This window comes from Rhea americana, unplaced genomic scaffold (assembly GCF_003343005.1).
Source record: "Rhea americana isolate MKP2758 unplaced genomic scaffold, rheAme1 scaffold_29, whole genome shotgun sequence".
NCBI lineage: Eukaryota > Metazoa > Chordata > Aves > Rheiformes > Rheidae > Rhea > Rhea americana.
Genome location: NW_028186412.1, coordinates 5,836,732 through 5,849,152, shown reverse-complemented (window position 1 = coordinate 5,849,152; position 12,421 = coordinate 5,836,732). Strand labels below are relative to the sequence as shown.

Genomic DNA, 12,421 nt, shown 5'->3' with positions numbered 1-12,421 from the left:
TGCTATAAGGAGTCTCTGACGCTCAGAAAGAAATGATTAAGTTAAATCATTTCTTTTAAATAATCAAAGGGTCTTCTGGTGATAATGGCCTTCTTTCTTTCCAACTCTCATGTTGTTTTTTTTCTTCTTACTTTTTCACGGTAGTCTTTAACCAATTAGCAGTGCCTGTAGTTATCTACATTAAAATATTAATCAAAAGTGAATATGAACCTGGCTGTTCTTCCCACTCTGTGGATGTACGTATTTGCATCTTCTGGACAATCAAACTGAATGACCCAGTTCACAGCTGGAAAATCTGTGTAAAGAAAAAAACATGTTAAATTTTAAGCTCTCTAGACTTAAAATCTTCCTGCTCAAAAGTAATACATTATTTTGCAGCACTGTTTACTGTAAGAACTAGCAATTATATATCAATTTATAGACACTGCCTGCATGCAATCTCCAAGTTAAAAATTAAATTAATTGCATGTATTAGCACATTATAAACAACCACTCTCTTCAAAGAAAGTTAAAATTAATGGTGTCTTCTTTTCCTAAGTTATGACAGCGCACTGAATGGAACATAATTTCACACTTGACAAGGAAAGACAGGTGCTTTATGTCACACACAATAAAACACTACAAAACACCACAATGTTTAATAATTAAATAAGAGGATTCGACTTATTTTTGCCTAGAATTTCATTATCCTACACTGTTGGGATTTGAAGTGAGCTGTGGTCAGACACCAATGCTATAGCTAGCCATGTAAAGAAATATTATATTCTCTCTCAACAGCAGGAGGACAAAGTCACCAAGCCGGACCAAGAATTCAATGTTCAAAGTGAGTTATAGCTTTAAAGGGCAATTTCCAACTGCTGTATTTCATCTAGCTTGCATGGTAATAAGCCAGGGTTACTTCCCGACCAAGTCTGTGGTAATGCAGTATTCCACAATTATACCTACACTGTAAACCCAGGCAACCATACCCATCTTAATTCCTCACTAGCAAGATTTCAGTCATATAGAAGGCATGATAAACAGTTTTCACTTCCATTAATCCTGTTTGCTTCCATTTTGAAGCAACTTCCTCCTCCTGTAACATACTAACAAAACCTTACATTTTGGATAATAAAAGTTTGCTATCCTAAAGAAATACAAGTAAACTCCTGAAAAGATTCTTCCATCACACTTAATTGTCTCCAGAAATTTTTTTTTAAAAAAGTCATAAATAGCAAAGTATTTGCAAAAATTTTAACAGAGCAAGAAATTGTAATCCAGTAATTAACAACTACAGAAAAGAGAAACTCAAGCCAAAACAGTGCCTATAAAATATTGCTCCTTTTGCCTCATCTATTATTTTGCTCCCTTAAAGTCCCATAATCCCATGTAATTAGGGAAAATTTCTAGATTATCTACAGACTTAAAAAAAAAAAAAAAAAAAAAAAAAACTTTCAACTGACTACATTACTAACAAATGGCATTACAAGACTAATGACAGCTTAGGTCATTCAGGGACAAAAAAGAAAAACTAAGCACAAATTAACTACATCTCTCTTCAGTAAAGAAATGGCAGAACTCTGAGAAGTGTACTTTTTCCTTTCTGAGATATCACAATGAGCTTTTAGACACAGCGGTAGCAAACTACAATTTGTTTTGTAAGAAACGAACCCGGCCTTAAGTGCATACTGGTACTGATAAAGTCTTAATAGGATTGGATCATCACTTTGTGAATGTTCTACTGCTTTAATGGGTACCTACCGAGGCCACGAGCTGCAATATCTGTAGCAAAAAGCACTGCTGCCTTTTTCCGAAGAAAACAGTTGTAGACCTCCATTCTCTTCATCTGATGCTGTTTGCCGTGGAGTGCCAAAACAGGCACGCCAGGCTGAAGCTTACAGAACACTTTGAACAGATACTGGACCTACAACAAATTAGAGGAAAACAAACAAACATAGTTACATTACATGGTAATGATCATATCCAGTAGATGGCTACAGTCCTAGCACAAAGCAAAATACAATTTTCTCCACATCAGAGACAAGGCACACAACTCAGACACTGTCACACACCCCCAAGCGCTACAATGGGGATGAACCATGGCAAAGGTTGACATGCCTCTCTGGGGCACTCGAAAAGGAACAGATTTGGGCACAACTAGTTGGGCTGTACAACAGAGACCAAAATACGAAAAGTCCATCAGAAGTGCTGCTTTCGGACAACACTGGAGGCGTGCAGCATCTTACGCTTGCACTCCAAGCAGTCTACACGGTCTTGTCTTAAAATTGAAAGCTTCAAAAGTTTCTCTTAGAAAGGCAGTCTGTTCATTAATACACGCCACACCATGGTGCAGCACTGTGGTGCAACATTATTTTGTAGCAGGTAGCTAACTTGTAGTTTTYAAAAAAATAGTTATATTGCAATAACAGCTGCAGCTCAGAGAATTTCTGTAGAAATAAGCACACTGASTCACTGTACTCAGTAGCCAATTGCAAAACAGAAATACTGTAACCTCTTGCACAAATGCAAGAACTAAAATGAATATTTACCATATAATTACCTGTTAAATATATATAGTAAAAATATTCCACACACTTAGTAGTCAGAGAAAGACAYCTGCCACACAAACACTTACAAATAATTTCAAAAAATACTCCCAGAACAGTTATAYAAGCAGGCATTTGAAGGATTACATCCTATATAAGAAAAGCCTTTTCACACACTATTTCATAATTATATTTATAGCAAGCTTTCAAAGTTTTTAAAAAGAGCAGATACATCTATTGAATACTCTAGAACTCAACTACAAAATGCCTCACCAGACAAAAACCGTATTAGCTGGCTCTTTGCTACCCAGCCTTTAGCAYTCTTTTCCAACAGCAGAGCACAAATCTTTGCACTCACAGACCCCTGCAGGAACCTTCCCGCACTGAGCCCGGAAACCCACGCTTCCTGACACCCAGGCTGTCTAAGCAGCCCTGCGCACTGTGTTGACAGAAGTGGGTAAGGTTTGGCTCCTCCTTGCTTTTCCTGTTGCAAATTAATCCAGAATCTCACCTCTCTGATGCTTTCATAGCAACATGAATACCTTAATTTTAGTAGTTTTGTGTGGTATATAGGAAAGAAGATAAAAGAGATARTCATACCTCTTTACAGCTTGCAAAAAACACAATACTCTTCTTTTTCAGATGACTTCTCAGGAAGGAGTATAACATGTTTATTTTTTGTTGAAGCTCACAAACAATATAGTTCTGGTCCAAAGTTGCCGGGGTACTAAAAAAATCCAAAGAGTCCATTTAGATTCCATAGTTCCCATAACATTAAAAAGAGAATAAAGAGCAGGGGAAAAAAAAAGAATAAAGAGCAGGGGGAAAAAAAAGAATAAAGAGCAGGGGGAAAAAAAAGAATTATACAGGCATACAATAGCTAAAAAGATGCTGACCTTTCTTTCAAGTCAAAAGTGTCTGTCAAATAGCCAGGAAAAAAAAATAGTAAGGTTGGGAAGTTCTCCCACAAGGAAGAACAAGTCTTAGCAGCTCCACTGGAAAGCTACTCTTGAAAGACCAATTACTTTGCTTACTAAAAAGGGGAAGAGGGAGAGAGAGAGGGAAAAAAAAAAAAAAAAAAAAAAAACTTTTAACATTACTTCTAAATTCAGTTACTAGCAGCTAGCCAAACTTCTTCCATGTCTAAGCAGCGACATTCAAATTGCCTTGACTTAAAATGCAATTTCATCTATTAGTCCTATTAAAGCATCATTCGTGCTTAAGGCAATGTCAAAGCACAGTCTAATCATGCACAAAAAAGGCATTGATGTATTTTTACTGATCACACTCTGACATGCAAAGTGACTTTGTAAAACTCCACAATGGTATCTTAACTCAGCTTTCAGTTCTTTACAAAGTAAGAAAAGAATATTCTTTGACATATTTGCCCTTGAAATACGTTTAAATGTTCTTCTCTCACAGCCCCTCTACTCCACCTTAGCGACACCAAGGGTATTTAAAACAACTTTATTTTATTGAAGRTGCCACCTGAGAGAAAGAAATTACATGACACTGCTCTAATTTTTATTCCACTAGTCACTTTAAATTATACCGCAGTGCCTTTCACCTTGTAAATCTTTCACAGCAAACTGTTTCCTTAAGATAAYATCATATAAAGACAGTAAGTACAAAACAAATTAGTATTTTCCTTTTTTGATTTAGTTTATTATCCAATCGTACCTCCTCAGATATCTCAAATACTCCACTGTGTTTTAAAACAGACTTCAAAAATGCAGTTTGTGCAACACATGTAYAGTCAGTCCTCAAAACGAAGACTATACYAGGCTTTTATATTCTCTTTTGCTAAGACAGTAAGATACTAAACACATGATCTTTTCCAGTAATTGTATTTATTTGTGATCCTTTCTTTATTAGTAGCACTATCAATCCTGTTTGCAATATAATAAATAGTCACTCTTGAGTCCAACCTTAAAACCTGCCTAAGGATTCAGTCAAATCCTACTGTTCATTCTGCTAATTATTCCTTGTTTGCTCTTGGTTGAGYCATTTTACCACTGTGCTTCACCTTCCTCCACCTGTCTCTTACATATGGAAATATATGCACACTTCACAACAGAAAAACTTAATCATACATGTTCATAAGCAATATGTTACTCAGAGAACAGAATCCACAGAAATGCAAAATTTAAAGTAGTAGTCTTCACTTAGATTTTGAGAGGAAAAAGATGTGCTAACACCGTGCAACTTTCTGCCTTTAATATTACATTAATTTTTTTAAGCTAGGCAGACCATCCTAGACTTCCAGGGAGGAGCTCCCATTTCTGGCCAAAACTGTATGACACAACAAATTTACTTCACGTGCACAGCGCTGGAGTCCTGGATGTGCACAACAAACCCTGCATGTCCGGAAGCAGGAAACTTACTGCATATGGACAAATGCCATATGGTTTCCTAAGGACATCCAGTACGAAGCACACAAAGACGATGGTCATTCTTGCACACTCCCAATAAAAAGCATTTTCTTGGGACATCAGATTTATCAAAGACACACAGAAGAACTGTATTTGTGCAACAAATAAGGCAGTATTTGTTGTCACGATAGTCCTGCACAGTGAATATAAAGGCAGGAGAGGAAAGAAAGCCAAAGAACCAAAAAGCAGAACGAAGAAGTGATTGCTGGTACAGCAAGAAGACTATAACCCACTCTTAGAGATGCCTTGAGGGGAAAAAAAAAAAAAAAAAAAAAAAAAAAAAATTTCTAGGTTGGAAAAAAAAAAAAAAAAAAAAAAAAAAAGCTTCCAGTCAGAGAAGTTCCTGCAGAGCCACAAGCAAGGTACAGGTCCAGCTTCCCTATAATAAATCAATCACAACTAGTAACCTCTTATCTGAAAAACCCTTCCTTTCAGAAAGGCATAGAATGGACCAGAGATTGAGGGAAGGAGAAGGATGTATGATTTTAACTTCTGATTCAGAAAGATGATAGTCAGAGAAGCAGCTTAATAAGATCAACACCTGTTTAAATTCCAGGTCTAGAAAAATTATCTTGACATACCTGAATTTGGCTCTCTCATGAACCCAAACATATTCTGGATCTTTCAAACTCAGCCGTGCAAGATCCTTCACCGATTTTGTTTGTGTTGCTGAGAAAAGCAAGGTCTGGCGTTTCTTAGGTAGATTTTCTATGATTGCATTCATTGTATCAGCAAACCCCATGTCTAGAATTCTATCAGCTTCATCAAGAACTGAATTGMGAAAATAGATTTGAGAGAAACTGTTTTTAGCTTTACAAAATTCAAACTTTAGAACTGTATAGCATAAAATCAACACCTACTTAAACTGCAGAGATAGCCTTAATTGCTGTATACTGTAGAATTTTCTTTAGCTACTCATGCACTCCATAAAATATGTTTAAAAAAAATGCAATAGAGAAGTCACAATAATTCCCATAACATTATGTACCCTTAGGTTCACATGCTGAAGCATAGGTAGATTTGCATTTCAAGGAATCTATTCACCAATTTGCAGACAAACTGCAAATTATAAATTCCCTGTCCCATTATGGAAACAAAACCATGGAACATAGAATAGTGCTGTACTATTCATGACCTAAGCAAAACGGATTCTCCTGCAACTAAGCTAAATTTACCATTGACRTATAGAGAATACAGAGATCAGCACAGAGACAAATCATTAAGAAAAGKGCCTATATTTAATGCAATTCTTGTTTAAAAGCAATGAATTGTACCAAGTACAGCAAGCYTAATTTTACATTTTATCAGMTTCATTAGCTTCTTWAKYRYWWYTWGRKKMMYCWARMWRYRMTWAAGAATATGCACAGTTCTYAAAGGCAAACAAATCTTTTCATCAAGCTGAAATTTRTATTCAGGTTGGCAGGATGAAGAAACAAGAGGCTAAGAAAACAAAGAAAGAAACAGCAATTTGGCTCAAAACGCCAAGAAAAATCTTATCTAGAACAGGCTCAAAATACATGCACTGTAGTGAATATTCCATATAGTTAATTATCRTATCAAGCAAAACAAGAGAGCTATAGCTAGAAAGGAGAGGTCAGCATTAGCCAATAMATACGTAAAGGATTATAATGAGATGCCATATTTGTTTTGGAGTCCCTTACTAACTCACCTAGTATGTTCTTATTATCCTAAGGCAAACACGCTCAGCAATTGCTTTGAGAGACAGAAATGCACAGTAGAAAGGAGTTTTGTCATTTTCTATTTTAATTTCTCYGTTTCTGAACTTAAGTGCTATTTCATCTACACACCACAACTAGGATGAACTTTTTAGCCAAGGAAGTGTTGCACACAGCTATGAACTACTACAAAATACTTTTGAGTACTTTCAAGTATTTAAAAACTCACTCAACATTTGCAGGTCAGATGCATAAAAATACGAAGTTTCATCCATGTGCTGCAGAAGTCGTCCTGGAGTGCAAATTAACATATTRATGTGGTGGATTCTCTCAGACTCTTCTTTCAGATCCTGAAAATAAGTTAAACCAGTTTAGTTCTAATTGTTCACACCAGCAGCCTAGCAGCAGAGATGCTCAGGCCAGCTTAATCTATTAATAGCTTTTAGAAAAAATAGTCATGGATCAGCTTCTTTTCCTCTTTCTACACAGATACTGCACGCTTTCTTCAGGATGCTCACACTTGTGGCTTGAGCAGCAAGTATTTCAGAATAACCTAAATTAAAGGATACTCCTGGAAGGCTTGGCAGGAAGTTCCACCCAGTCATATAACCTGGAAAGATGGTAAATACGCAAAAGCTTCAAAAGATACAGAGCGCACAGACAGGTAAACATGTGGGTCATGAAGAGGTTTCCACTAACTACTTCTTTCCTTGACTTCTCCATTCACCAGAACTAGTATTTATTTGTCCCTTTACGCAAATTGAAAGAGGACACACCTTTCCTCCAATTATAAGGCCAGCTGAGAAGTCATGATTTTTTCCCACTTTACGCAGAACCTTAAAGGTTTGATAYGCCAGTTCCCGGGTAGGTGATATTATCAAAACTCCCAATCCATCTGCTGAAGTCCACTGATTGCGATACAAGATTTCCAAGGCCTGAAAAAAATTRCCACATTCTCATTATAAAATCTCAGAGGTAAAACATATAACCAAATAAAAAAGCCATAAAAAGATAAAGTGATGTTAATTCAAATAATGATTTAAGAAACATCAGTATGCATTTCATGCAGTTTGATTACACATCAGCTCTAACTGATAGCAATRATGCTTGCTGAAGTAAAGTTCACCAGTATCAATCTATGACAGAGAGCAATGGACTATAAATTGTAGAAATTTCACTACACAATTAAACCTACTCTGCTGAGTTCTGGAAATCAACTCTGAATCACTTTTATAAGAACAGAAATCAGTTGCAGAAACATAGGAGAAATTTCCCTGCTAATAAGGTTTTGAGGGAACCAGAAACAGAAAGAACAATTAGAAAAAAGCCAAATAATTCTGTCTTATTAATTCTGGTTCAGATTTAGAGCAGTACTATACAAATATGCTATATACAGAGCATTCTACTTAAATGTATCGTACACTTTGGTCCACGATTATTCCTCCTCTTATGAATTTACACTGCAGAGATACAGACTTAGTCAGCTAATCTTAACGCAAACACTTCATTGGTCTGATCATCCTACCTAAAGTATTTTGAAATACCAAATGCTGCTTAACATTCACATACAATTCTTTACTCTTTCTTTACCTGTCCAACTCCTCCCCATCACTCTCCTTCCCCAAAACTGTTGTCTTAAAAGCATGTTTTTAAAAAAGACTTCTATTCCTAAATTAACTAATTCAGTAATCTCACTTCTGTTCTTTCTTTCTCAAGTTCACAAGATTATTTTTGAAGCCACCTACATTTTTTCCTGCTCTTTACTAATAAAGAAATCAAGCACAAAGCAGAAGTCTTTAATCAAAAAAACCTTCCATAATCAAAAYCACATCTGTTTTTCCCTTTATCCTATCATCGACAGGTTTCTTATCAATTAATATGTCCACTTTAAACAAACACACTTTTCAATTATACTTTCAATTTGAAGAAATTAAACGCAGAGCATGATATTTTGAGTAAAATATTCAAACATTTRTTATCTATGGTAGGAGTTTTCATCCTGTTTTACTGCTTGGATCTGGAAGTGATTTCTAGGGATTCCACAAAAAACAAACAAGAAGAGGAAGTCTACAGCCACTAAGTTTAAATTCGCAATAGAAGGTCCACAGCCTAAAATTTTAAAGAGGTAAAAACTGCTAATCTAAAAAAAAAAAACCTGTGGAACTGTAGGAACTTCACCCACTTCATACAGTCAGTTGTCAAGTTTTAAYAGAATCAGACAACATTCACAAAGTTGCACAAGGAAGACAGATTCCTGAGAGAAAAGCAAAGCATTTCCTGAATYGCACAGGATCTAGTAATGTGAGGATCAAAATGAAATTTCAGAATAGCTGAATATATCTAGGGACAAAAATATACTTCATCCAAAACCTCAGGCAGTTTTCTTAAGTGACACATACATCAGTTAAATTACAACCTTTCTCCCAGGATCCATTAACCTAAACTGTTTTAACACTCAAGACTCCCCGGATAACTTGGCTTAAGTGTAGATGGAAGTACGTAAATTACTTACCGGGACAATAAAAGCCAAGGTTTTGCCTGATCCGGTCTTTGCAGCTCCAAGTACATCTCTACCTTGTAAAGCCAAACCTATGGTCTGCCTCTGAATCTCAGTTACCATGCGATATTGAGCTTCCTGCAATCCTAGTATCAGGGATGTGGGAAGAGAAGAAAGGAGAGAGGAATTTTTTTTTTTTTTTGCTATATTTTTCCATTTGGAAAATACCACATATAGTAAAATTCATCTAAAAATCAGTTTAAAGCAAAGTTTTCTTTATTTCCAATTGATACATTCATTTCTACTCAAAATGCTTTCCAAAGAAAACTTTTACACTTACCTTTTAGGGTTTTCTTTGACAGTGGAAAATCCGAAAATCTTTGAATTTCATTTACATTTATCTGAAACAAAATAAGTTTAATCAGTGCTAAACTCTAAGCATGTAGAAATTAAATATAATTTTTAAACTGCTGTTTAACATAAATGTTTGGTAATTCAGTATGACCTGACCAAGCCAGTTGGCCATACAATCTATACTAGCTGGACCTAAGCCGAACTGCTCTTCTAACAAACTGTTTCAAAAGTAATAAGATGTACTCTAATTAGGTAGGCTAGTAGCACAATTTCAAGTTCTGATCATCACGGAATTACAGAATAATTAAGGTTGGAAGGGACATCAGGGGGTTTCCAGTCCAAACTCCTGCTCACAACAGGAGTGGCTCTGAGTTCAGACCCAGATGCTCAGGGCTTCATTCAGTTGGAACCTGAAAACTTCTGAGGACAGGAACTGCACAACCCCTTGGGCAACCAGTGGCACTGCCCAGCTGTCCTCATGGGGAAAAGCTTCTGCTTATATCCAGCCTGAACCTCTTCTGTTTTAACTTATGCCTGTAAGGGACACCTTGTCCTCCTGCCAAAGACCATTGGGAAGAGCCTGGCTGTGTCTTCCAGATCACCTTATAGGTGCTGGGAGCTGCTGTCAGATGCCCCCAAAGCCACCTCTGCTCCAGGCTGGACAAGCCCAGCTTACCCAGCCTCCCCTTAGAGGGCACGTGCTCCTGGCTCAACTATCTCAGTGGCCCTCCTCTGAGCTTGCTCCAGTTTATAGTTGTTTTTCAGAAAGAGRAGAAAAAACAARAACACACACACACACTTTAAGAAGACACTGTCATACATAAGCAAGGTTCAGTATCTCTACAGTGCAGCACACTGCCAACCCCTGGCATAACCTGCAATTAAATCTCAAGCTAAGCATCTTAAAAACAGTATCTCTAGAAATCAGAACTTCTACAACCTTCGYCTCCAAAACTTTTCCCAACAGAGGTTATAATAAAATATTTACATCAAAGTACTAGCCAATAGCTAGCCAATTAATTCATATTTCTGTGTGGCTGCATCAAGCAGTAGGTTTCTGATTCACAACTGCTAAGTGAAACTTCACGTTTCTAGGCAAATTCACAGAGAAGTAGCTGCCAACAGGCTACTGTAAGTAGAGCAGTGATAGTCACATACCAATGAATCAGAACCACAAGAGCAAGAGCTCTGCCTTCTTTTTTATTTCATTTAAAAAAAAATGACTATGCTGCAAAACACAAAGCCTCTACCTTCCTGCAAAAGAGAAGTCCACCTGCACTTTTAGCAACCCAGTGTTTGATGTTCCCAGACATAAAGGCAGGCTCTTTCATCTGCAGCAAACACATGGGAGAGCCTGCCRGCAGCCTGCTTACAGCCTACAACCTTGCTAGGCACCATCCCTGTCCCATCTACACTTTCAGCTCCCTTGAAACAAGATATTATGTATCGCAGCTTCCCTGGGAAATCAGATTCACTTTGTGATCAACCAGCAGCACATCACCACTCACAGCTGATTCTGCCAACTACCCACTGCTCATCTCTCCTATCCCTCACAGCGATGCTTACTCACAACCCATCTCYGTCTAAACTGCAAACAAGACAAACTTAGAGCAACAGGAAGTTAATTTATAACTGCTACCTTTTCCCTTTAACTCAAACAGCTTGCACACTTACATCGCAAAACTCTCCAGTTTCCTCACTTCTTAACAGCATCCATAAAGTAAGTGTTCATGACATGAATAAAAAATACTTTTCTCTACCACTCTGCTTTTCCATCTCAACTCTGCCATGCTAAGGCCAACATTTTCCTGCACATAATTAGCGTTATGTGATTAAAGATCAATCACTGCAAGCACAAAGACCTTGCAACGATGAGGGGAATAATGCTGTTAACCTCACTAGTGTGAGCCAAGCCAGAGCCCCCAGTGCAGCTGCTTGCTGGGACCATCGGAGGGGAGTGATCAGGCTGTGGCACCCCATGAAACCCAAGGACAACATACAGACTTATGAAGCATGTTTTTTATATATTTTGTATATTCTGCTTAATCTCTACTACATTAGCTCCCAAAGGAAAAACTGCTTTGCCATCCAGTAAATTCAGGCACTTGATCTGTGAGACTGATGGCAGTTGGCTGCACAGAGTAGTAAATGACCAGTGATGCAACTCCAAAAGAACAGCCAGAGAAGCACGAACAGCTAAATACTGCCTTCGGTTGCCACAGATCGCTACATATTGCCTAAAGGTAATATGGTAGCCTAATGAACGTATGTCAGTACTAAATAAATACAAAGTACGATCAGGTGTAGAAACTATTATGGCCTGATAAWACTCAAAATTAATCTCACACTACCAGTCTCCCTTCCTGCCTGCGTTCAYACACACAGAAACAGGAAGGAATCAYTGCAGAAATGCTGATACTCCGCAGAGAAACGGTAAGCTCAGCACCCAGGGACGAGGAGAGCAGGACCCGGGCCGCACTGCGAGCGGCCTCCCTTCCCCATCAGCAACCGAACCTGCCCCCGGCGCCGGCGGGAAGCCCCGGCGGAGACAAGCCGAGGCTCACACACCACCTACGACAACACGCGCCAGCGGCGCGCACGGTCGCCACCGCCAGCTCYTTTCGTGGGAGCAACGCAGCCAGCCGCTCCGCGGCGAAGGGGCTGTCGCTAACGACCGACTACGCAGAGGAGCGACCCAGGCGCTGCGCCGGGCCCGGCCCGGCCCGGCCCGGCCCCTCCCCGCCGGCCCCGCACCTCGCCGTAGCGCTGCACCAGCCGCCCGATCCCCTCGCGCTCCACCAGCCACTCGGGCCGCTGCCGCTCCTTGCGCCGCAGCCGCAGCTTCCGCTGCCGCCGCGCGTACTTCTTCTTCCAGCGCTCGAAGTCGCGCACCGGGTCCACCTCGGCCGCCACCGCCGGCCTCCCACTCCCGCCGCC

At 38.9% G+C, this 12,421-nt stretch overlaps 1 protein-coding gene across 1 annotated transcript in view; it reads right to left on the bottom strand.

Annotated features, from left to right (window-relative positions):
* Positions 1-12,421, bottom strand: part of DDX10 (DEAD-box helicase 10) — a 191,248-nt gene that overhangs the window by 176,616 nt on the left and 2,211 nt on the right. The window contains exons 2-10 of the mRNA XM_085309102.1: positions 12,239-12,419; positions 9,471-9,531; positions 9,146-9,276; positions 7,410-7,568; positions 6,863-6,983; positions 5,539-5,728; positions 3,126-3,252; positions 1,741-1,903; positions 211-295 (exon numbers count right to left, since the gene is read on the bottom strand). Coding sequence (XP_085165228.1) covers positions 211-295; positions 1,741-1,903; positions 3,126-3,252; positions 5,539-5,728; positions 6,863-6,983; positions 7,410-7,568; positions 9,146-9,276; positions 9,471-9,531; positions 12,239-12,419 — 1,218 coding nt within the window. The remainder of the gene's footprint in view (positions 1-210; positions 296-1,740; positions 1,904-3,125; positions 3,253-5,538; positions 5,729-6,862; positions 6,984-7,409; positions 7,569-9,145; positions 9,277-9,470; positions 9,532-12,238; positions 12,420-12,421) is intronic.